Raw genomic sequence first — 25,000 nt, 5'->3', positions numbered from 1 at the left:
TTTCTTACTTAACATGCAGTTCTGCATTAACCTGAACAAAAAATAGGCCTGTCACAATAAATACTTTCGCTGGACGACATACTGTCCTAGAAACAATTGCGGTAAATGATATTGTCATTTAAAACCATTTTATGCCACTGATATAAGGATAATACCTCATCACAACGCAAGTACACCCTTTTCAAAGAGCGATCAACTTTTACTTCTTAAAGTGCACCGATTATGGATTTGAAACGTGCCTAATTTTGTTTTAAAGGTCTCATACAATATATTTACACGCATCCGAGGTCCAAAAAACACTTTAACGTGCTCGTAATTTAAACTGAAGCATTACCCCCGCCCCCCAACGTCACAAACGACTCGTTAAATGATCCGTTCTAAAGGATTCATTCTAAACTTCACATACTCTGCTCTGATTGGTCAGATGTCCCAATCTGTTGTGATTGGTCTACCGCTGTCAGCGTGTTTCAAAACGGAAACGCCCACTACCATAACGAGTATCGGCTCCGTCTGTTCTCGAGCAGCCGATGAAGAGCAGAGGCGGGGCTTTTACTTAAAACTCGGTGCGAGTGTTTGATACACATCTTGAATTCAAACGCATGAACGTTTTTTTTTTGCGTACGGTTGGGCATTTATATATCATCAATTTGACAAATAATCGAAGTTTGAAATTTTTAAATCTGACCGCCCTGGAGCAGACGAGAGGACAAAAGCAGTGTGATTGGCTAAAATGTTACACTCTATTCGTGTAAACAAACTCGCGTGTAGACGCAACGGCCGATATCGAGGTCAGCGAAAACGATCGGGGTCACGTCCGTATATCGTATGCTAATTTGACAATGTAACTATCGTGACAGGCCTAGCATAAATTAAAGGAATCGATTAAGGAGGATTTTTAAGCATGAATAAATCATGGCAAATAAATAAATAAATAAATAAATAAATAAAAAGTTCAGATTCACACGTTTATACACTTCAGCTAATACGACTCTTCTGCTATAAAACACAAACCCGACGAGATACGAATCGGAAACCAGATCTTTCAGCCTGATAAATGAAAGAAAACGTCTCTTCTGAGAGAACTGTTGCCTGCGGCATGGTCACATGATCGAGGAAGAGGTGGCATGCTCGCAAGCAGGAGAACGGTGGGCGTTAATGGCGCACTTGACTGTCTGACACTGAGCTCATTGTTACGCAGGACATTCGAGGAGGACGGCGGCCATGACGGTTCATTCCCACGGGTCACTGTGTGTCTTTTGAAGATGCTCATTCGTAGTCGTATGCGTCTAGTTGTAGTGGTGACGTCGCAGCGTTTAGAACAAAATCAGAGAGAGTTATGTCTTTTGAGACACTGAGACACACACACACACACACACACACACACACACACCCCGAGCAGACTGTGCGACAATAAAAGCCTCGGGTCATCCTGCTGAGTCTCCGAGACAAAGCTGAGATGTTTCAGCAGCAGGGTGGAGGTGCGTGGGGTCTGCCACTTTGGCAGGAAATGGCAACGGGTGGAACAGGAAGTTCTGCTGAGTAAACATCTCTCCTGATTATTCTCACCACATTTTTCACCACAGCATGCAACAGCTTCCCATCTCGACGTGTTCCCACTCGAGAGTCAGCAGATTTGAGCCGCTCCGCCAAAGCGGCGTGAAAGCCTTTGAGGAAGTGTTCGGGTGCGAGTGATGCATTCTCACACGACAAGGACGAATTTAGTCACAGCGTAACGACGTAGACCAGGAGACGGAGGTTTTCTGCCTCGTACGGCATGTTATAAAGCTCGTTATTACCAGGATGATACTTGGCCAAAAATAAACAAAATAAAGTTCGAGCACAGCTTCATTCAACCGTACAAAATGTTCAGGATGACTTCATCTCTGTGTGTGTGTGTGTGTGTGTGTATGTGCGCGTGTCCTTACCTGTTCTGAGCTCTGGCGGTTTCCTCCCCGTTCTCATGAATAGCATCTCCGTTCTGCTGAACTTCTTTTGGAAGAGAGAGAGAGAGAGAGAGAGAGAGAGAGAGAGAGAGAGAGAGAGAGAGAGAGACACCGAATGCAGTTTAACTGCTACTTTAAACATTCGAATTTGGACAATAATGGGGTAGAAAAGGTGAGGAGAGGAAGTACTCACTGGTTGCCGTGGTGACGTTTCCGTTGTGTAGAGGCTCCTGGTCTACGGCGAGGCCGTCCAGGATGACCGTGAGCTCTCCGGAGGTCACCATGCCATTTTTGTTCTCCAGAGTCAGTTTTAGCACCTCCTTTACATTTTCAACTACACACACACACACACACACACACACACACACACACACACACACACACACACCATTTGATTCTTCTTTAAAGAAGCATTTTAATACTCGCTTCTGTGTGTTTAACTTTATTTTTTCCCGTGCATTCTTTCTACTACAATAAAAAAGGGGACTTTCTGGTTTTGTACACGCTTCCCCGTGAACATCTGCACACGACAGATCCAGATGTAAGAAATGTGACCTTTATGCTGCCTTGAAGATGATTATTCTGATGTCCTTGATGTGTACACGACGTGTGTGTGTGTATACGAGTTGCAGCCCTCGGCAGAATCTCCCCATCGATTTGAAATCCCGTCAGCGTACTCTTTATCTTAGATGATGCAACATGGAGCCCGATTCCATTTCATTTGCAGATCTGGTCTCGTTTCAAAACTCCTCTAGTTAGTCAGTGCTCTAGTCATGCCCTGTTTAACAGGGAAAAGGAGTGTGTGGACACTGTGTGTGTGTGTGTGTGTGTGTGTGAGAGACAGAGTGTGAGAAAGAGTGAGAGACTCCTACGTTTCCTGTCGTGTTGCTCCAGGGCTTGGCGCAGGTCCAGAGTGGCTTTCCCTAGCAGAGCATCTGCCTTTAAAGTGTGATGGGTCCATACTTTAAACTCCAACTGCGAATGTGGCGTTACATTCCTACACACACACACACACACGACATAAAAATGCAGAAGACAAGAGCACTGAAAGCTATCGCCAGGAGCAGCTTAAATAAAATTAAATGCAAAAGAAATGCAGGCACTTCACTGTAAAAGTATTTTATGTTGTTTGGGCCTCAGGCAGAGAACTGAGCTGATGAAATAAACTGAGGACAGGAGCTGGCACGACATGGAAGCCCTACTCGGACTGGATTAGTTGTATACGGGGAGGTGTAGTAATATAATTATTACCGAAGAATCTCTGAGATTTTAGTCAAGTCTGAATGTCTGTTTCGGAATTTTTTTATTTATTTATTTATTTATTTTTAAAACAGACCAAGTTTCTATAAAATACCAGTAGCCCAAAATAAATAAATAAATAATTAAAAAAAAAAATTTTTAGAGATAAAAAAAAAAACCAAAGACATGATGGTATCCATCACATCCTCTGGAAAATTTTTGTAAAAAATTTTTAAAAAATAAAAAAAAATTTCTACTTTTCCCCACGCCAGTCAGACACCCCAGGAAGTGCTTTTCTCTCTCGTCCTCTGCCAAAACCGAAGCAGGTATCGTCCGAGCTTCAAACGCAGAACAAAATATACACACCGTTTACGTTAACCTACTTAAAACTATTGATCAAGATCAACTTGCGCGAACAGACACACTCTGCTTCTGCTATAAGTGCTTAGGGTTAAAAAAAAAAAAAAACAGTTCTGAAATGACTCTGGGTTAAAGGATTACTTGTAAATGTGATGCTTAGATAGAGAAAAACAAATTTATTTGATATTAACTGGAAATACGGTCTGTTTGTTTTATCTTCCTGTTTGTTTGGGGTTTTTTTTTTTGGTGTATCGACCATGCCTACATCATTTCACACACGCCCACCTCGAATTGAATTTCGTGCGACTTGAACTCGAGCATAATCGTTACAGACGTGGGGCGACACGACAGACACGATGTGACCAGAAATCTCGCGTCCGATCGGTACTACAGTAACCCGTGAGAGTGAGTCAGATGGAGCGCGTGACGCTCAGAGACCAGCTGATGCCGTCTCGCATGCATTAGGGTGCAGTGCTCTCGATTTGTTCCTCTACTTGACTCGAGTCGGACTCGCTAACGGATTTAACCACCGCGCTCCAGGTGCAAACTACGTCCGTGACCGAATTTCGTTCCAGACTCCAGAGATATGCGACTCGCGGGTGGGAGGCGGAGGCGAGGAAGTCGCGCTGGTTCTTTTAATCGGCCTGAAATTCTGCTCATCGCGGCGTTAACCACCATTACGTCTGGCTGAACACCTCTAAAAGCAGTCAGAAGGACAAACCGTGTCTCTCGGGCTGGCTGACTCTCCCTCCCTCCCTCCCTGCTCTCTGCAGATGAGTGTGGCAGTTAGTATTCAGCACACAGGGGCTTTGCCCAAACGTCTGCACCCTCCATCATCTCACTCTCATTCTCCACCATTAGCTCAATCAGCAGTCACGCAGAGCCTGGGGTTAGAGCGTCCATCATCGCTTTCTCTCCCTCTCCCAGTCTCTCTCTCTCGCGCCCTCTCCCCGTCTCTCTCTCTCTCTCTCCCCCGGTCTCGCGCTCTCTCTCTCTCTCTCTCTCTCTCTCTTGCCCTCTCCCCGTCTCTCTCTCGCTCTCTCCCCGTCTCGCTCTCTCTCTCTCTCTCTCGCCCTCTCCCCGTCTCTCTCTCCCTGTCTCGCTCTCTCTCTCTCTCGCCCTCTCCCCATCTCTCTCTCGCCCTCTCCCCGTCTCTTTCTCGCTCTCTCTCTCCCTCTCCCAGTCGCTCTCCCTGTCTCGCTCTCTCTCTCCCCCATCTCCACCCGTCTCTCTCTCCCATCTCAGTCTCTCTCTCTCTCTCTCTCTCTCTCTCCCTCCATCTCCACCCATCTCTCTCTCCCCGTCTCGCTCTCTCTCTTTCCCCATCTCTCTCTCTCCCATGTCTCTCTCTCCCAGTCTCCATCCCCCCCCAGTCTCTCGCTCTCTCTCTCTCTCCCCCGTCTCTCTCTCTCTCCACTCACTTGGGAGGCTTTTGGAAGATTGTTATTCCACTTGAAACGCTCTTTCCGTATCCAGGAAGTGTTCACAGAGCAGTACATTACAAATCCTTCATGCAATATACAGAAACATTTACATCTCCCATGACGCACGATGCGCGCTGTTCAAATTTACCAACGCTTCGCGAGTCTGATCGGCAGACACACCGTGGTGTTCTCTCACATCAGACTTCTGCCAAGTGACGGATTAAATATTCTACACCGAGCCGAGAGATCGCCACAACATAGATGACTTGCAAAATCCCCTCCCTCCCTCCCTCCCTCCCTCCCCCCTGAGAAGCGCAGTCTCGCCGTGCCAGCGGCAGTGCAGGATTTCGTTCGCAGCGGGTGGAGGTGTGTGTACACATTTCTGACCTGCATGCAGAATGCAGCAGCTCCTCCGCCATCGGCACGAACGAGCGAGACGGACGCTATTAAAAAGGTTATACCACAGGGCTGCTGAAATAATCAAACCTGACTGCTCAGAAGGTGGTGAAGAAGGAATAAAACACGACGATGCCGAGTTACTACTTCCAGCCTGTAACGAGTCGATTGTTTTCCTGATAAAATGCAATAAACTATTACAAAATTCATTAAGGAGCAACGTGTCAATTGTTTATGGTTACGCTCAAGTGTCCCCGTTGTGGAAAACGTTCTGTTACAAAACGCCGACACTGGAGACTCCTTCCAGAAATGACTAGAAAACTAAAAACTGACTATAAAATATAAACAGATAAAAAAAAATTTAAGTATTGTTCAGCAACAAACTGTAAGTATAGACAAACTGCTGTTATCCGGAAAATAAAGACAAGAGATTATTGTTGATTATTTTCCTGCAACAGCATGACCCGTGGTGTTTATTCCTTACTCATCAAAGTGGCGGTGTTCACGAACGTCCGAGGAGAATCTGTCGTGTAAACCAGTGTCGTGTCAACTGTCGAACTTTCCCCAAGGTCGGATTTCGGCGACCTAAACCGTCAAACTTGTTCTCCTACTTGGCTTCACAGAGTTCATACATTATTTCTTTACCTCCCTCTCTCCCTCTCTCTCTCTCCTTCTGTCGAGCCGCACATGATTTTACGGAGATGCCAGTGCTCCTGCCCCATTCTGCTCTCCGGACCTGCCTGATCCATCCTGATGTCCTACCTCAGGATGGAGCGCTCATCAGCTGGAGATTGCTGAGGACGGTACCGCTTGAAGTACCATGAAATGGTTTTGGACCTCAATTCCACATGGACATTCTCAGTGTAGTTGCTGGGACTACGGTTGCTGCTATGGCCTTGGGACTGCAGTTACTACATGCAGTTTTGCACTCAGGTCTCCTTTAGTGAACAGTGGACTAGTTCAACAAACAGACTTCATAAAAAACCATAATGAACTTTCCTTTACTTTCACACTATCTGTTGTTACCCAGATGAGGACGGGTTCCCTTCTGAGTCTGGTTCCTCTCAAGGTTTCTTCCTCATATCATCTTAGGGAGGTTTTCGGCGCCCCCGTCTCCACCGGCTCGCTCAATAGGGATAAATCCACACACTTAAAATCTCTATCCTGTGTTTATATGTTTCTCTAAAGCTGCTTTGAGACAATGTCCATTGTTAAAAGCGCTATACAAATAAAATTGTATTATTTCTGATACATTTGGGTACCATATGTCTGGTTATTTAAATCCAAAAATACATATAATTAATAAATAAATAAATAAATAAAGTGTTTGGTTCACAGCTGTATCAGTAAATCCTTTTTCACCTTTGATTAACACCATATTAGGATTTTGGATGAAGAAGTGAAGAGATATGAGAAAGCATGTTAGAGAACAGGACAACATTCCAATTCGAACGTGGTACCATCACGACATTTTCTCCCCAGACACGTACAAGTGACATTTTCACTCATCATACAAACAAAAAGAAAAGAAAAGAAAAGAAATCGTTCGAACGTTGTAAACGTATGAACTTCTCTGCTACTTGACGATTTAAGTGGAGGAATAAGTCTTACAGAGTGAGACGATCCTCCCACTTGGGGCTGGAGGGGTTGTGAGACTTGGTCGTCTTCCGGCTCTCTCCCTCCGCCGTCACCTCCACGTACACGGTCGCCCCGAACCAGTTCTTCTTCCGCTTGAGTTTGGCACATAAAACTGAAACGGAATGCACCGGGTTTCAAAATGACACTTTATCGAAGTAAACGAATATAGTATGCAACAAATAACGCGATGCACGGAGTGATCTCGCGAGCCGATTTTTCTTTTGTTTCGGACGTTTCCTTTTGAACGCACTACGTGGCCAAAAGTATGTGGACACCTGACCATCACTGGGGTGTTCAGTGGGGTTGAGGTCAGGGCTCTGTGCACGACATTCGAGTTCTTCGACTCCAACGTTGACAAACCATGTCTTCATGGAGCTGGCTTTGTGCACGGGGCTTCGTCATGCTGGAACAGGAAATTGTAATGCTACAGCATACAAAGATATTCTATACAATTGTGAGCTTCCAGTTTTGAGGAAGACCCACGTATGGTCAAGACTTCACAGACTTTTGGCCAAATAGTGTGCATTTACATTACAGTTGTACATACATGCAAATATTAGCACCACTTATCAAACTTAATAGAAACTAATTTATTTGGAAATCCTTTGAGGGTGCATTTACACGTCATATCTGTATTCTCGGAAAACCCCGGTTAATTTAGAAAAAAACATTCGTAACATTAAAGAGCTCCTGGGATTCGACTCGTCGGCTCCGACTCGTAGAATCGACTGGAAAGCGCTCAAATTTGACGAATCTTCTGTAAAAACTCGGGGTCACTGCATGTAAATGACTCGAAAGTAATCCAAAAACCGATTCAGAAACGAAGACAAATAACTCCAGCCCTTCGATTAGGAGAAAAAGTAATGGCGCCCTATAAAAGGACGAAACGTTAGCGTGTGTCTATGATAGTAGACGCTCTGCAGTGGCCGAGCTGTTTTATTGGAAGGTTTTGCGCGAGTCGTCTTTCACCGTTTGTCGTTTTCATCTCTGTGAGCTTTGCTTTTTGTGGAGTTTGGTGGAGTTTTTCGTCAGGTGATTTAACTCATCAACATATGCATGAGAGCGTGAAGAAAATAAAGGGTTAGAAAAACTTTGGTTAAAAAAAAAACTACACAAAAAAATACCCTTTTGGGTAGATCTGTTGGAACTTTTCTTGTAAATATTTACACACAATGGAAAAAAAGGAAAGAAAAAAAAAAAAAAAAGCTTCTGAAAGCCACCTACAAATACGCCGAGTCTGAACGTTGCCAAATAATTAAATTATGTGTTGGAGTGAGATGATTAATCAGTGGAGAGCATGGTGGAACACTGATGTTTGGGGGCTGTTAGAGGAAATGTTTATCTTGCGATAACTGATGCAGAAATGTTCTTGTAAGACCCCTTTCCCCATAGGTCGCATCTACAAATCCCTCGTCCTTACCGATGGCATGGAGCTGAGACGTCCTTCCGTGGTTATTGCGACAGTCTGATCTGGATAGGGGCGTGGCCATGTCATACACAGACGTGGAAGCCTAAAATTTCAAAACGTCAATTATGCATGGGGAGAAAGAGGGAGGAAGTGACCGACAGACCAGGACAGACATGCATATATCATCGGTAATGCTGCACTACAATCAGAGGAAAAACAGCTGCAATTAAACAAGCTCTACTATTGCACTTTTAGACAGACAAACGAAGGGAGGGAGGGAGGGAGGGAGGGAGGAAGTGAGTCAGAGAAGAAGACAAAGACAAAAGTACGGTATGAGTACAATATCATGGGGGCTCATGACAGACAACAATGGGGTTGTTTTTAAAGCCAGGCGATTAAGAAGGTTTTAAGTAAGTTTTGTCATTCCAAGCAACTTCAAATAACAACGAAAACGTACAGCACAACACTGTTTAGGAAGACTGGTATGAGAGAAGAAGAGAGGTCAGCTGATACTCATAAGGTTAGAAGATATCCTGCATTCACACGAACAAGAGACAAGACACAGCGACGGCTTCAGATCTCTCAGCTTTTCAAAATTGTTTTTGGTCCCCTGGGATTGAGAGACGGTCTCATTAATGAGCTTCGTAATCGCTTCCCCTCGATTTCTTCCCAGGTGAGGAACCTTGGTTTCATCCTGGACTCAGAATTATGCTTAACCGAGCAAATAAATCCGGTCGTTAAGAATAGTTTTTCATCAATCACGGATTATTTCTACACGTTTTTTTTTTTTTTAAATTGTCTTTGAGATTTAGAGAAGGTTGTTCGTGCTTTTATCCCATCGTGGTTAGATTATTGTAATTCATTGCACTTGGGTCTAACTCGATCATCTCTTGCTCATCTACAGTGGTTCAGAATGCAGCTTGCAAGGCTGTTGAAGGCTCCTTCTTATCTCAAAGATCTTCTCACACCACATTTATCTAGCAGAGTTTTAAGATCTTCTGATAGGTTTCTTTTGTTTGTCCCTCGATCCCGTTTAAAAACCATCAGAGAGAGAGAGAGAGAGCTTTTTCAGTCTCCGCCCCTCGTTTATGGAATCAGGTGCCGCCGGATATCCGCCTTTCACCTTCCGTTATCATTTTTAAAAAGAGGCTGAAAGCGTATCTCATCTCCAACGGGTTTTAATCTCATTCTTACTACTGTTTATTGTCCGCCTCTATTTGGTTTTATTCTGCTTTCTACAGAACTTTTTCTTACTCGGGTCAGCACTTTGGTCAGCTACGCTGTGTTAAATGTGCTGTATAAATGAAATGGACTTAGTTTTCGATAACATGATATAAAGTCTACAGTACAACTACTTTTTTTTGTTTGGTTTTCATGAAAGGAATAAAACACAGAAAAATAATCAATGTGATCAGTAATGAGGCCCGACTACTATTCCTGACTTACTGTTACTATTCCGAAGTCAATTATTTTCCAAAAACAGAACATCACAGCGCTTTACTCCTCTTACTCCACAGCAGTTTTCAAAGGATTGCATTTTTCATGAATAAAATAATGGCATTTTTCTTCATTTACTATTTTTTATCAATTTGGAAAGTTGCATTTAATATTACTGCATCTATTACAGCTTACCAGCCTCTCTTTATTACTAGGTGGTTGTTATAGTATTCCAGGTTGAAGCTACGCCAAAACAGCTGCTTGTTAGGGTGCTGTAAAGTGTGTACTACACTAACCCTGTTGGTTGCCGTGCTGTTGCTAGGGTGTTGCTATGCTAACCCAGTTGCTTGCCAGGGTGTTGCTATGCTAACCCAGTTGCTTGCTAGGGTGTTGCTATGCTAACCCAGTTGCTTGCCAGGGTGTTGCTATGCTAACCCAGTTGCTTGCCAGGGTGTTGCTATGCTAACCCAGTTGCTTGCCAGGGTGTTGCTATGCTAACCCAGTTGCTTGCCAGGGTGTTGCTATGCTAACCCAGTTGCTTGCCAGGGTGTTGCTATGCTAACCCAGTTGCTTGCTAGGGTGTTGCTATGCTAACCCAGTTGCTTGCCAGGGTGTTGCTATGCTAACCCAGTTGCTTGCCAGGGTGTTGCTATGCTAACCCAGTTGCTTGCTAGGGTGTTGCTATGCTAACCCAGTTGGTTGGCAGGGTGTTGCTGGGTGGTTGAAAGCAATGCCAGGTGGCTGCCGGGGTATTGCTAGGTGGTTGCTATGCTAACGCAGTTGGTTGCTAAGGTGTTGCTATGTGGTTGCTATGATATTCCAAGTGGTTGCTAGGTTGTTGCTGGATTCCCCATGTACTACATAATCAAGTGTCATGTCTGTAGCTCCCACAGTGTGACTTCTGACTAAAAATAAAAGCACCCCAATGCCTTCCCTGTGGAAAAATGACCCAATTCAGAGCATTGCTACGTGATTTTCCTAAAAGCACAAGCACCCCGTTCCGATACGGGATCCACGTCTGTGCTGAATTTCATGTTTCTACGTCAAAGACTGCGACCCTTTAAAACGGTACAAATAGAATAATATTAAACAGATAGGATCATTTAAATGATTTTGTGCACATTTAAGAAAACAATTTTTCATGACATCGTCTCTCTCAATGTTGCTTGCCAGTGTGAGCGCAGGGCGGCTTGCGTCATGACATGACGCCATGGTTTTAAACACTTCCAAGGTGAGGTTCTCTTGGGTTACTTACAGTAGGTGTGTGTAAAGCCCTCCGGATCCTCAGCCCACACCGTGGCCCATGGTTACCACTACGGCGAGACAGGAAAGTAGAATGTTGTTATTAACAAGCACAAGCAAAATAAACACCAGACTGCAACAGAGCGCAACGTGATTGTATTGTACAACACTGAAGGAAAAACCCGCAGCTTCATTAGCACTCTCAGGGCGATTACGAGTGACTGCGTAGGAGGAGGAGAAGAGTCTGGAGACTGGGATGGAGAAAGACGCTCAAATACAAGCAGACTTTAAGCAGCTTAAGAGGAACCCAATTAAGCCGGAGCAAGTGAACACTGATAGCAGAAGAGATGAGGAGAGACAGCTCAGAGGATGAGCAATGCCGGCACTGTTACTACTCGGGCTGGGTGATAGGACAAAAATCATATGTGGCCCCAAGTGGTATTTGGATGCTTAAGCCATACTTACAAATGCCACTGCATTAGAAAACAAACCAAGTGGCATTTTTAAATAAATAAATAAATAAATAAATAAATAAATAAAGATAGATATACACATAGACTAAAAAGTATTTGGACACTTAAAATTATTCTGGTCATCACCGTTTAATCCATGGTTAAAGTGATAAACTACACCATGTGGTTACACCTGTATGAAACTTAAGGGAATTAACTACATACCATCCACCAAATTGATTAATTTGAAAACCTCTCATTTGAATATATATTGATACAATTGACAAAAATATATAGAATATTGTTTAAACATTTTTAAAACTTTCCTACGGACCCCCTGCAATTACCCCACTGACCACTAGGGGTCCGCGGAAACACTGCACTAGACGGTAGTGCGCAGTGCATAGTGTAAGTGTATAGTACATCATTTGGGACACAAATTTAGTATTTAGTCTCCGGGGCGTGTTTTCGGAACGGAAGTAACGTGATGAGTAAACGTGCCGCGCGCAGACCAACTAATCGATAATGAGATTCGTTGACATCGATTTTCAAAATCGATTATTAACGATTAGTAGTTGCAGCTCTAATGCATTGTGACTAGGGCTGCAACTAACGATTATTTTCATAATCGATTGGTCGGCCGATTGTTCTTTCCGATTAATCGGAAGGGGCGGGGCAAGCTTTCAGTACCATTTTTTTTTTCGTTTATTTAAAATTAAATCCACAAACTGAGTGTTACAAATATAAACTTCGGACTAAAATTTTACACAACTGTTTGTCCAATTATATAAGACTGAAAAGAACCCAATACACACATCAGAATATATATTAATTTAGGACTGTAGTTTAATTCAGTGCCATAAAAAAAATAAAAAAAAAGCATAAATACTTTGTGTATACACACACACACACACACACACACACACACACACACACACACACACAATATAAAATATACAAGACTAACACTTCAGGCCAGAAAGTCATTTACATTTCGCAGAGGCAGCGGTCCTCTCACATCGAGCAGATGATTAATCACTCCAAGCGCACTCTGAGTACATTACGTCCTGCTACTGACAGGACCGTGCGTTTCCAGTCTACGCCTATGATAACTAATCAAAAAATAATCCAACTTGGCTGGAAATCTGAATGTCCTGATCCTGTGACCTCAGAGTTCACACCGGATTACTTTTTAACAAAAAAAGTGAAATCTTTACCAGAGAAGCCAGTTTGCTGATATAACCATGCGAGTAAAACTACATGGCCTGTCCACTTACAGCACTGAGACAAAGCTTAAAGCAAGGACACACATCTTGGGAAAAGTACATTACATGTCCTGGCTCATCATTTAAATTTGTAATTTGCCACTGGACAAGTTATTTATACTACACACCATAACTATCATAATATCTAGGTTTGGGGGGGGGGCAGCAATATACTATAGTAGTGAGGGATTTAAGAAATAAACACAGACTACGTTTACACGGACAGCAGTAATCTAATTATTGACCTTACTCTGAATAAGATATTATTCTGATTACGGTGTTTACCTTAAGTTAGCCACTTTTAGAATATTCCTTTCATGTTCAGGTTTTACATGTTATAGAACACAGATCGATTAACGTCACACGTCATTACGTCACCGCGCCACGCCGGCCGACGTTCCCTCCAGAATTTCACGCGTCGACATACAGTTTTGGGTGTTTTTATTTTAAATTTTTACGAACGCTTCAAGTGCGGTTAATTATTTGTCATGCTGTACGTGCAAATAGACGACTGCTTGAAGCCGAGGGCTGCGTCCCAAACCGCGTACTTACCGTCTATATAGTAGCAGAACTACATGTATTTCTCCTACTATTCAGCAGGTAAATACGTGGTTTTGGACGCAGCCGTGCTCTCCTGTTTGCCGTCAAACGGTTGAGCGCTGCCGTGTGTGTACGTGTCCTGTCGCAAAATGCGGTGAAAACTCCCACACGACGTTAATAGTGTGATTAAGGTGTAACGCACGTCGATAATGCGACTAAAACAGGAATACTCCACATGTCTTAATTCCATTCGTGTTTACTTCGAGTATGACTTTAATCGGAATAAAGGTCATCAATAATCGCTGTTTACATGCTAGTTTCTTAATCAGAGTATCGTCTTAATATCGGATCATTGTTGTCCATGTAAACGTACTGATTGTTTTTGAGGATACTTTGTTTAATCTCTTGTTTAATTAAATGTCTGCAAAAATTCTCTCTCTCTTTTTTTTTTTTTTTTAAATAAATTTCAGAATTTCGGAAAGTCTGAACATTTTCGGTGGAATCCCTAATATATATATTAGTTAGCTGATGTCACCTACAGCGGATATAAATAATAAAAAAAATAAAAATAAAAAGTCTACACACCCATGTTAAAATGGCAGGTTTTTGTGATGTAAAAAAATGAAAAAAAGATTAATGATTATCATGTCAGAACACCCCCAGTGTGAAATTATAACCTATAAAATGTAAGTGAAAAACGAATCAGATACATTTGAAGGAAAAATAAAATAGGAAAAATACAGGGCTAGACATTAACGCATGTCCAGGACAAGTGAATTTGTTTTGAACGGGCAAGTGAAAGAAAATTTTACTTGCCCGACTGGACAAGTAACCTGAAAATGTCAATAATAATAATAATAATAATAATAATAATAATAATAATAATAATAATAATAATAAGCCTTTATTTGTGATATATATATAGTTATAACCAAGTTTACATTCTTCTGCTGCTGAAAACAGTCTAGAGCTCGTAGGGTGCCGCATACAGCAGAAACCAGGAAAGTACAGGTTTAAACAAGCGGTTGCTTAGAAACAAGCTTGACCAATCAGAATTCGATTCGACTTTACCTCAGCCATAATGCAGTGTCGTTTCTCAAGCCTCCGCAAACCGGCCAAGCGCCTGGTAAAGCATCGAACTCAAATTTACATAAATGAAAAATTTAATTAAAAAATTTAAAATAAATAAATAAATAAAAAGGGATGACGGAATCTACCAGGTTATGTAAATAAAAGGATGCGGAAATGTATCCCAATCATCAGTCAGCCATCGTGGAATTTTAGTTGTACAGACTAACTAATTGACTAGGTTAGTTTATTTAACCTAATCACGGTTTCCTTTTTTCCCCTATTCAGCACAATCATAAAACTCAACAGGGTTGAGACGGTCCCTTATTTTTCTGCGAGGAACTCTTTCATTTCCTCCAAACCACCAAATAAGTGCTGCCATTTTGACGATTTAAACCTCCTCAAGAGCAGGTTTAAATGTAATCCCTCACTGAAATTCAAATCGGAGTTTAAAGTGACGGAGCAACAAGATTACAGTTAATCCAGGTTTATTGTGAAATTAAATCCAGGATTAAAGTGATGGTTTAAATGTAAACCTGCTTATTTTCCAACAAGCTTTAAAGTCTGGTGCAACTAAATTATCAGACAACCCTGGATTTAATCTAGATTTAAGATTAATCCTTATTGGTGCAACCCACCCAGTGTTTATTAACCCGGATAAGGGGTTTACTGATGCTTGAGATATGAATAACATTCACCATAGCGGACGTCGTTAATACTGAAACTACTTACATGGGCCTAGTTTCACCAGGTCTACTGGACTGTTATCTTAATGCTTTTCTTACACCTACACATACTCTACCACATTGCTGTAATGTTACCGCAAACGAGATCGGGATAGCTGCAGGTCGGGGAAAATGGGCGTATCTAAAAGGTAGGGGCGTGTCTAAAGCTCTCTCATTGCTGAAAGGAGCTTCTTGCTTGGATCTGCGCTGGCCAATCAGCGTTAACCATATAGATACGTCATTTGCTTTAGACTGGAAGAAGATGGAGGCAAGTGGTGTGATATTACAATAGCTGGTTAAAATACAAACATAATTAATTGCTTCATTTGCGTTGTATCTGTTGCTTTAGAATGATTTTACTGTTTTTGGCAGACCCAAACGCACGCTGGTGATGACGTCAGTAACCCATGCCGTCTCAGTTGACAGGAAGAAGTTAATCTAGAAGATAAATTTATATTTAATATTTTTTATTGTTGTTATCTCCATTCTTACAGTCAAAGAAGGTACACACCCGTTGTCTACGTCAGACTCGTCACTTCTTGTTAATAAACCTGTTGGCAAATAGTGTTTAAGCTTACGGCCCGCCTTTCAGTGGAATAGAGCTTTCGTGACCAACTGAAAAGACCTTCCGACACGCCCATTACTCTGAACCTGCGGCGACCCATACTTGCCGTAAACACTGCAGCTAGCTACATTGCTACCCAGTGCTGTTGCCGGCTACCACATCACTCCTTGGTGTGGTGCTGTTTGAAGTTGAAGGACTCAAGTAAGGTGTTATAAGCTGATAGAACACTGATGAGAGTATATTGCTTCTAAATGATTATATTGACACCACAATTGAAAAATAAATGTCATTTTTCCCTCTCCGGGCAAGTAACTTCATTTATTTGAACTAGTGAATGACAATTTTACTTGTCTGAAGGACAACCACATGACTATGTTTAAAGTGCACCGATTATGGTTTTTCAAATATCACCTTTCACGTAGTGTGTTATAGAGCTCTCTGTGAACGTAAAAACGTCTGCAACGTTTCAAAAACCAAAGAGTTATTGACTCCCAAAAGAAGGAACCGATTCTGAACAGCTGAAACGAGTCGTTAGTGATTCCAGACTTTACTTCCTGTACTAACCTACGTAATTCCAGACTTACTTCCTGTACTAACCTACGTAGGTTTGGTCTTCATCGGCTGCTCGCTGGCAGCGGTAGACCAATCACAACAGACTGTGACATCTGACCAATCAGAGCAGAGTATGCTCTCTGAAAGGAAGGAGTTCGGAGTTCGGGGGGGGGGGGGGGGGTCAATCCTGCAGTTTAAATTACGAGCACGTTAAAGTATTTTTTTGACCTCGGATGCATGTAAATCTATTGTATGAGACCTTTAAAACAAAATTAGGCACGTTTCAAAACCATCATAGGTGCATGCACTCTAACATCAAGCCCTGCAATAACCCAGTTACACAAGTGTGCATACCTGCCATTTTAAACAGGGGTGTGTAGACTTTTTAATAGCCATTGTATATACACACACTTGTCTAAACCTTGTCAAGTTGAATATGACAGAATTATCTAGACAATAGTAAACATTCTTCACTGACCCTGACAGGAAGAGAGGGAAGTGGTAAAATCCAGTGGAAAATGAGAGCACCAGCTAAAACTAGGAATGCAACGGATCACAAAACTCACGGTTCGAACCATATTACAGTTTGTGAGTCATGGATCAGATCATTTTTTGGATCAGCCCCCCCCCCCCCCCCCCAAAAAAACCATATTGCCGCTTTAAAACGGCTCTCTCATGCCACAGTGCCTACATACCGAAACAGTTCTGTCCACCACCCTTCTTCCATCATTATATTTTACAGGGACGCCAAAATGCTTCTATACACGTGACTTGAATGATGAGGGAGGCTTTTCAAGTTCTTCTGCTCCTCCGCTAGCCATCATGACCTATTACCAACTGCTTAACATGCCCTGTTCACATCAACACATGAATGCTTTGTCTGTATCTTGAATCACTGAGACTCTGCATCGAGTATTAAGAAATCATTACTTTAAAAAGGAACATTGGCGGCGGGCGGGGGGGCTTTCACTCGATGATGGACGACGATCGACTACAATCCGTTACCCTAGCCAAAACATTACTACTGAGAGATGTGTGGAAGTGGGCAGGGATTCAAGGGCCGATTAACAACAGGGAGTTCAAAATACCTCCGAAATAGCAATCATTCCAGATTAATGTTGATTGGAGGGGGAAGAAAAACAAACAAACAAACAAACAACGACTGCTCTTCTGGTGTATTTTTGGGAGAGAACTCGTCCCTGAAGGCTGTAATTAATAAGCCATCCTCAGTCTCTGGCTTTCAGCAGACGTCCACTTGATCAACAAGCTGATCATAAAAATCAGACTCGATCATGTGCAACTGAAATGCATTGGATCCGATCTACTTCTCTACACTTCAGTCAAATTCATATAAACGCTCACAAAGTGCAGATAAATTACTGAGAAAACACCAGTTTAAAAGAAAAAAAAAAAAAAAAAAAAAGGTTGAAAAGTTTTTAGAAAGCTGTCCAAAAAGGCACCTGTAGCCTAATCCCACTGAGATTAAAGAGGCCTGCCCATTTAAACACGCACACGCAGCTTTGATCTGGACGCATTTCAGAACAATGTTAGAGGAGTTGTGCAGCACACACCCATGTGAATCATCAGTTTCGCTACAATTAGACATTTAGGTTGCTGACGACTGTAGTTTAGTTTTATTGGGAATTAATTTCGCAACAAGAATGTCGGTTGCGAAGCGAACCACATACCACTGAGGTCTCAAATCTGGAGCATAAGTGATGATAGGAATCAATTTCTTTCACGGTTCGACAACATTAACTGTAGTCATAAACTGTTCGAATGTGTGACGACATTTATTAAGAAATAAAAAAATGTCATTATTGGCAAATCGCTGTGAAATAAAACACCTTGGGACATACAGATAAAAAAAAAAAAAAAAATTAAAAAAAAACCCAACCACAACAGTTCTGTACTGGAGATTACGTCTGTTACAGCGTATTAAACCACGAGACAAAGATTCTCCCCATTTGTCTGTGATGACTGGAGCTGTACTAAACAGATCGTACAGCTCAGGTCAAAAGTTTACACACACACACACACACACACACACACACACGATATTCTATCCATCTTAGTTTGTCACAACTCCACACATTCCACGTTACCAGACATTTTGTTTGGCAAGTAGCTGAAGTAACAGCTTGTCTCAAATCCGTAGACCATTACGGAGCATCAACACTGAAGAATTAAACCTCTTAAACGTACCGAGAGGTCCGTTTCAGGTTCCAGTCTTCTGGATTTTCTACACACGAAGGCTGCTCCTGAAAAATTGGGGCGATTCCCACTCTCCTCGGATCTTGTGCTTCTGAATCAGGACTTGTATGCGTGTTTGATTAGTTTATGAAGAATCGGCTATTCACTGTTCAAATGCCGAGTTTTGTCTTGTGGCCCAGGGCTCAGTTGCATTTTGTTTCTTATTTAGTTCTGCCCTGATTAAGCTATTTCACATAACAGGCATTTACAAACAGTCCGCGAGACACAATAACAACAGAATTTACACAAACGAACCAGTACAAAAAAGTTTACACACCCTCGATTCTTAATACAGATAATGCTCTTATCTGGATGTGTTTATGTTTTGCGATAGTCCTTCACGAGTCCCTTGTTTGTCCTGAGCAGTTAAAAGTGCCCACTGTTCTTCAGAAAAATCCTCCAGGTCCGGCACATTCTGTGCTCTTCCAGCATCTTCTGCATATTTGAGCATTTCCCAGCAGCGGCTATATGATGATGAGATCCATCTTTTCACACTGAGGACGACTGAGGGACTCGTACACGACTATTACAAGAGGGTGCAAACATTCACCGATGCTCAAGAAGGCGACACGATACATTAAGAGAGAGGGGGGTGTAAACTTTTGAACAGGATGATTGGTGTAATTTGTTATTATTCTGTTTAAAGATCTTTTTCCCCCACCCCCGATGTGAACGTTTCTCCTCGACTGTACGACGTCATGGTTGCTCGAAAACAATCTAACAGTCTACATTTCCAATCAGTGGATTTTTACACCACTAGCTCAGCACGAGGTGGTAATTCAGCCTATATTTCACTGAAACAAGGAGTCAGCTCCCAGTTCTGAAGAGCCAACTTAAATGTTGCAAGCTGGCGGAAAAACTGCAGAGGAACAGGAGTCATAAACGTAGGAGACTGAACCACGACAGAACAGTGAACTGAAAACTGTCCAGCTGAGTGAGTCATTAAAAACTGCTTAGGCTGTACATAACCAAGGTCATCATCATCACTGGTTAAAAAGTAGATGAACAGAAGGAACAAGCTAATTGCTGTCCAGCTGAACCAAATCCAATAGATCACACAATACACTACTTTTAACGCTTATTAAAAACCCCCATGAAACCGCTACTCATCCGCGATTTGATTCTGTACGTTGAAATATTTCCACCTGAAACAGAAAGTCAGTCACGTCGTGGTGAACTGATTGACAGCGTTACACGACGGCCAATAGCGTTCGAGATACATTACACGGCAAAATCTAAACAGACCAGACAGGACCGTAGCGAGCTAGCGAAACATGGAGAGCAGTGAAGAGATGACGAATGAGAGCCTGTTATTTACTCTTACCTGACGCAGAAGCCGTGACGGAGTATAAAGACAGAAAGTTGGAAACGTGTTCTCGCTCTGTCTGAGGAAGCAACGTTTTCCAGCCGAAATATGGTAAAACACCTCAGAAATCACCTCACTTCCTGTCACGTAACTGTGACCTCACACAAACTTCCTCTTCAAAATGAATAAACACCAGCCATTTCCCTCTCGATCAAACGATGGCTAGAAAAGTGAAGTGTGCCATAAGACATACAGCAAAAACCCAAACCAACCATGTTTTTCTGCTAGCTAGCTACTAGTGCAAAACAAGACCCGCCTCCCGGTGGGCGGGACATATACGGCTCGAGAGGGTATTTGATCGGACGATCAGGAAGGACACGAAGTTATGCGACTAAGTATAAATCATAAAAACAAATTGTCTGAACAGGAAAGCTAGTTTTCCTAGAAGGGAAACTACACAATTAAGATATCTCAGAACGTAATTTTTTCTAGTTATAGTATAGTATTGTGTCCAGAACACTAAGGGACAAGAAGCTCTGAAACAGCCTTTCTGATTTCGTGGGGACTTTGAAGGTGAGTTGCTAGAAAAGACATCATAACTCAAACTATTGCTTCCAATTTGGCAAAATTTCAGCAAGAAGAAACACTCGAATTAGGTACTACATGGATGGGATAAGATTTCTAGAGCCATGTCTTAATTGATGTTGCCAGAGAGGGGGTGTGTCATATTTATGATCGATTCACAGAGATGGGAGTGTCTTCACAACGTGCTCCGACGATGCAAAACATTATTTACGTAATTTAACTACGCGATTACAATTGTTTGCATGTTATGATTACAGAAGTATCCTCCCCTTCCAGTGAAATGAACCATTTATGAGTATTTGCACTAAACAGGTCACTAGTGGTAATTAAGACAGATTTTATCCAGATCCTTAACCAAGATCTCAAAATGGCTACTTAGTTCAGTAGTCAAGGCACTGATCAGGGAGTCGGCCATTTTAAGGGTCATCTCGAGCGCAAAATCCTTCCAGTGCACTGAAACGTTCACTGGCTCAATAAAAAAAAAAAAAAAAATCCCACAATGCACTGCAAAAACCAGGGAGCATCGATGCTCACTGTGTTCCCGTACTGGAAATGACAATATTTTCTGAAGCCTCTCAGCTTGAAAATTTTTTTTTTTTTTAAATGGCGGACGAACTCTCGGCCAACTTCGTCTACTAATGTAAGTAGCTTGCTGTTGTTGTAGTTCTTAAATGATTACTTACATTAGAGAGTTTTAACATTGACCGTCTATATAGAGCTTATTTGACTCCAACTACTTAAGTGTTTAATGATTTTTTTTAATCCACTAGCTACAGTAGCGTGCGTAGATGTGACGGTATGAAAATTTCATATCACGATTATCATGACCAAAACTATCACGGTTATCAGTACTACCACAGTATTGTTAAAATGTGCTGAAAATGTACAAAAAGTACTGATACACACACCGGAGTCATTTAAACAGGTTTTATTTTTGACTATAAAGTGATGGATGGTTGTCACTAGGCTTGCTGTGATAGTCGGTGTTACACGGTGTTCGACCGCACCCCGATTACATGACTTTCCCACCGCGGCACCGCCCCCACTGTCGCTTGGCTTTTTAACAGTGATAAAAATCATTTAGTTCAATTAGAGAGCAGGGCAGAAGGCAGTGACAGCGCTCGGGGCAATTTCAAACCTTCCAAGAGGTTTGGTGACGGCAAGTCATTCACTTCAAATGCTAGAGCTTTAAAAGTATGGGATATCTTGTGTACGAGCCCATTCGGTAGTGAAATGCATGGCAATGTAATACCATTGACATGTAATAAATTAAACTGACACCTACATGAACACTTTACAGTTAGTTTTATGACTGCAAGTCATTCTCTTCAAACGAGTATACCGATGTATGGAACTTTTGAGACGGTCCCTTAATTTGCGAATATCGAACGTCCAGTGTCGAGACAACTTTATGCCAGTATTACCCCCCCTCGCTTTTAAATGGCTTATGAATGCCTGTGCGGCCCTGCGCACTTCACTTTCGAATTAGCAGCAATTCGGAGGCGGCAATTGCTTGAATGGTGCGTTCATTATTATTCTTAATGAAAAACACAACAAAAACAACAACAATGACAAACTCGCTTATATCAAACCAAATCTTCCGCCATTGTCTCGTCAGTCGGCCCCGCCTCTCTCCTCCCGCCGGCCGGCCCCGCCTCGCTTTCGTCGTGTGATGAATGAAATCAGACTCCTGCTGATCTGTGACTCGGACTCGTTCGGCTCATGCCGAATCGAACAGACGTGTTCGGATTTTAACTGCAGCGTCCGTTTTCACGCTCAGAAAACAATGTCGCATGCCGCGCCTGCGTCAGACTCATGCTGGGTGTGTGGACAGTATTTACCACGAGTTTTACAAATCACGGTAACCACGCACGGTTTTTACGATAATTAAACGGGACACGGTAATACTAACCGTTGGGGAATTTTATCGTGAAACCGGTAACCGTTTCATCCCTAATAACGTCAGAAAGATACCGGTCCTGCTGGTTGTTGATAAGTGCCGATGGTGCGGTTTCACGACTCGAGTACGCGGTCACATCATTAGAGTCATTATGTCCGAAAGTGTAGCGCGCCAGAGTCCTTACCGATGTGATCTACTGATTCACAACCTAGGGAGCTGATTGAGACGCACCATAATGTCTGAGAACGGCACGTCTAAAAATCCTAGAGACACGGCTTTCGTTTTCTACCGTGAAATCCTCGCAGTCCGAGGTGCTCCCGTGATCGGACACGCTAGTCAACGCTGCTCTGTATGCACTCTGCAGAGGGCAACGCAGAGCTTCACAGACCATTAACTTAACGCTCAGTGGAACTGAGGACAGAGAAGAGGACAACATCCAGAGCTTAAGCACTGGCCAAGGGTAGCGTAATGCTGCAGTAGGATCTGCAAAGCTGAAAGAGTGTTACGGAGTCGCCCTTGTTTAATGTGCAATAACAAAACAAAATAATGAAAACATAAGTCCCGAAAATTTAAAAAAAAAAAAACAGTACATTCGGGTAACGTGTACAAAGGTAGAGTTCTTTTAAAAGTTCTCCAAGATACACCGTGACTTACCGTACACATACCTCATGAAATGTCCTCTACAGTTTGATACGCCTGTACTGGAACGAGAATGACGACACGTACTCATATACGTGACTGAGAAATAATTTGTCCTTCGAATGAGATTCGGGCAAATTAATTATTCATTTGAGTGGACCAACTGCTGCCAGGAGAAAATGAACTGACAGCAATTCTGAAAAGAGTCGAGGAAAACATCTGGCGTATTAGACAACCCATCATCAGCCTATATCCACTTTATTAGGAACACCTGTACACCTGCCCATTCATACAATTATCCAGTTCACGTGATGGCAGCGCGACGCGTAAATTCGTGCAGATACAGGTCGAGAGCTTCAGCTTAATGTCTCACGTCAACAGCAGGAAACCAAAGACTGGGTTCCACTCCTGTCAGCCAGGAACAGGGATCTGAAGCTACAGTAGGAACAGGCTCAGACCGCTGAAGATGAGAAAAACGTCACTTGGTTTGACGATGCAATGAATCTTGATTTCCGCTGCGACATGCAGGTGGTAGGGTCAGAATTTAGCACGGACAACAGGAATCCATAAGGCTGGTGGTGGCCGATTGTCAAAAACATCATACTGGGTAAGCGCTGTTATTCTCACTCGCCTAGAGTTGTCGACATTTCTTCTCGCTTAGCCTGCATTTGTCAGCGTGTTTGTTACAGCTACGTGCTGCTAGCAAAGTTTTATCGAGTTACTTGTATTGTACGGTACAGTCTGCTTTGCTTTGATGATTACTCGTGAAGACCGTCCAGATCGCCGTCCTTTTGCGGCGTATGTTCTTTAGCGGAACATGTGCTAGGTCAGATTTGAAGTCAGAGTCGGATTTGATCCGTTGTATATTAACACCATGACATCGCTGATATTTCACACAACCTGGCAACAGAAGCTTGCACAAGAGGTGGCTTGTTTACCATAAAATTAAAAATAAATAAGGAAGTAAGTATCAGGTATCGGAAGATATAGAGAGCCTTGTTTATCTGTATAGTGTTGAAAATGGAAAAAAATTAATAAATACGGGATTGGTGCGTCTCTAATTGCTCCTCTCTGTGCATTCTTGTTTGGAGGGAGCGGCCTTGCTATTGTATTATGTTGGCCAGCTCACTATTACAAGTCCCAACCCTGTACTGAAAGCTTTGTTGTGTCTTTAATCAAAGCTGAGAAGAGATGAACAAACGTCACGTCCACGCATCCATTTCCTGAAGGTTACTTTTTTTGTTCAAGTGCTGACCAACGCCACACAACCCTGTGAGAATGCCCTGCTCCTGTTATCCGATTTTAAATTTCATACCTGTGGCCTAGCACTGTTTAACACAAATAAATCAATCTCACCTTACAAAACACCACACCACGATTACATGACGTAACACAACATCGTAGGGTTGGTCTGGTACACCTAACCCAATCGGCATAAACACGGCTCATATTTTGCCTGTAAATACATACGGATTTTGGTGAATGCGCGGCTGTGCTCCTGTTTCAGCCGAACTAATGTTTACCAGCCAAACAAAAGGTTTGAATATAAACCAAATAAAAAGAAAGTACTGCTGCAAAGTGGAAAACCGTTCAAAACACAGAGTTCGGAATTGCACATCTATGTTTACGGACGCCGTTGTTTAGAAAGAGAAAGACCGTATTTCACCAAGCCGGTTTCCGTGGCTACTCAGGTAACTTCGAGTTTGGTTTGAGCAAACTCTGTTTTTTTTTTTTGTTTTTTTGGTCTCAAGATGGTGGATTGGTTTTTAGCGGGTTTCATCGCTTTTGCAGTTGGCGAACTACATCACGGCAAGCGATCTCATGGGGGTCAAAAGAAGAGATTCAAAGATACCCTCAAGGCCTCTCTCAAGAACTGTAATATAGATCCTGAAAACTGGGAGAGCATAGCCGGTGATCGCTCGGCGTGGCGCAGACGAGTTCATGACGGTGCAACAGCCTACGAACAAAAGAGATTGCGTTACACGGCGGAGAAACGTCTTCTTCGCAAGTCCAAGGCCGGTATCTCCTCTTCACCAGGTCGGCAGTCTGATCTTCTATGTCTC

At 42.6% G+C, this 25,000-nt stretch overlaps 1 protein-coding gene across 4 annotated transcripts in view; it reads right to left on the bottom strand.

Annotated features, from left to right (window-relative positions):
- Positions 1-25,000, bottom strand: part of LOC128614688 (NEDD4-like E3 ubiquitin-protein ligase WWP1) — a 47,464-nt gene that overhangs the window by 16,225 nt on the left and 6,239 nt on the right. For 2 of the 4 annotated variants that reach the window (XM_053636243.1, XM_053636258.1), the window contains exons 2-7: positions 11,101-11,158; positions 8,421-8,511; positions 6,974-7,112; positions 2,816-2,940; positions 2,137-2,277; positions 1,926-1,989 (exon numbers count right to left, since the gene is read on the bottom strand). In XM_053636243.1, the coding sequence (XP_053492218.1) occupies positions 1,926-1,989; positions 2,137-2,277; positions 2,816-2,940; positions 6,974-7,112; positions 8,421-8,511; positions 11,101-11,158 (618 nt within the window). The other 2 variants (XM_053636250.1, XM_053636266.1) reach the window with 2 other exon arrangements.

This window comes from Ictalurus furcatus, chromosome 1 (genome assembly GCF_023375685.1).
Source record: "Ictalurus furcatus strain D&B chromosome 1, Billie_1.0, whole genome shotgun sequence".
Classification (NCBI taxonomy): domain Eukaryota; kingdom Metazoa; phylum Chordata; class Actinopteri; order Siluriformes; family Ictaluridae; genus Ictalurus; species Ictalurus furcatus.
This window is presented reverse-complemented; position numbering and strand designations above follow the sequence as displayed.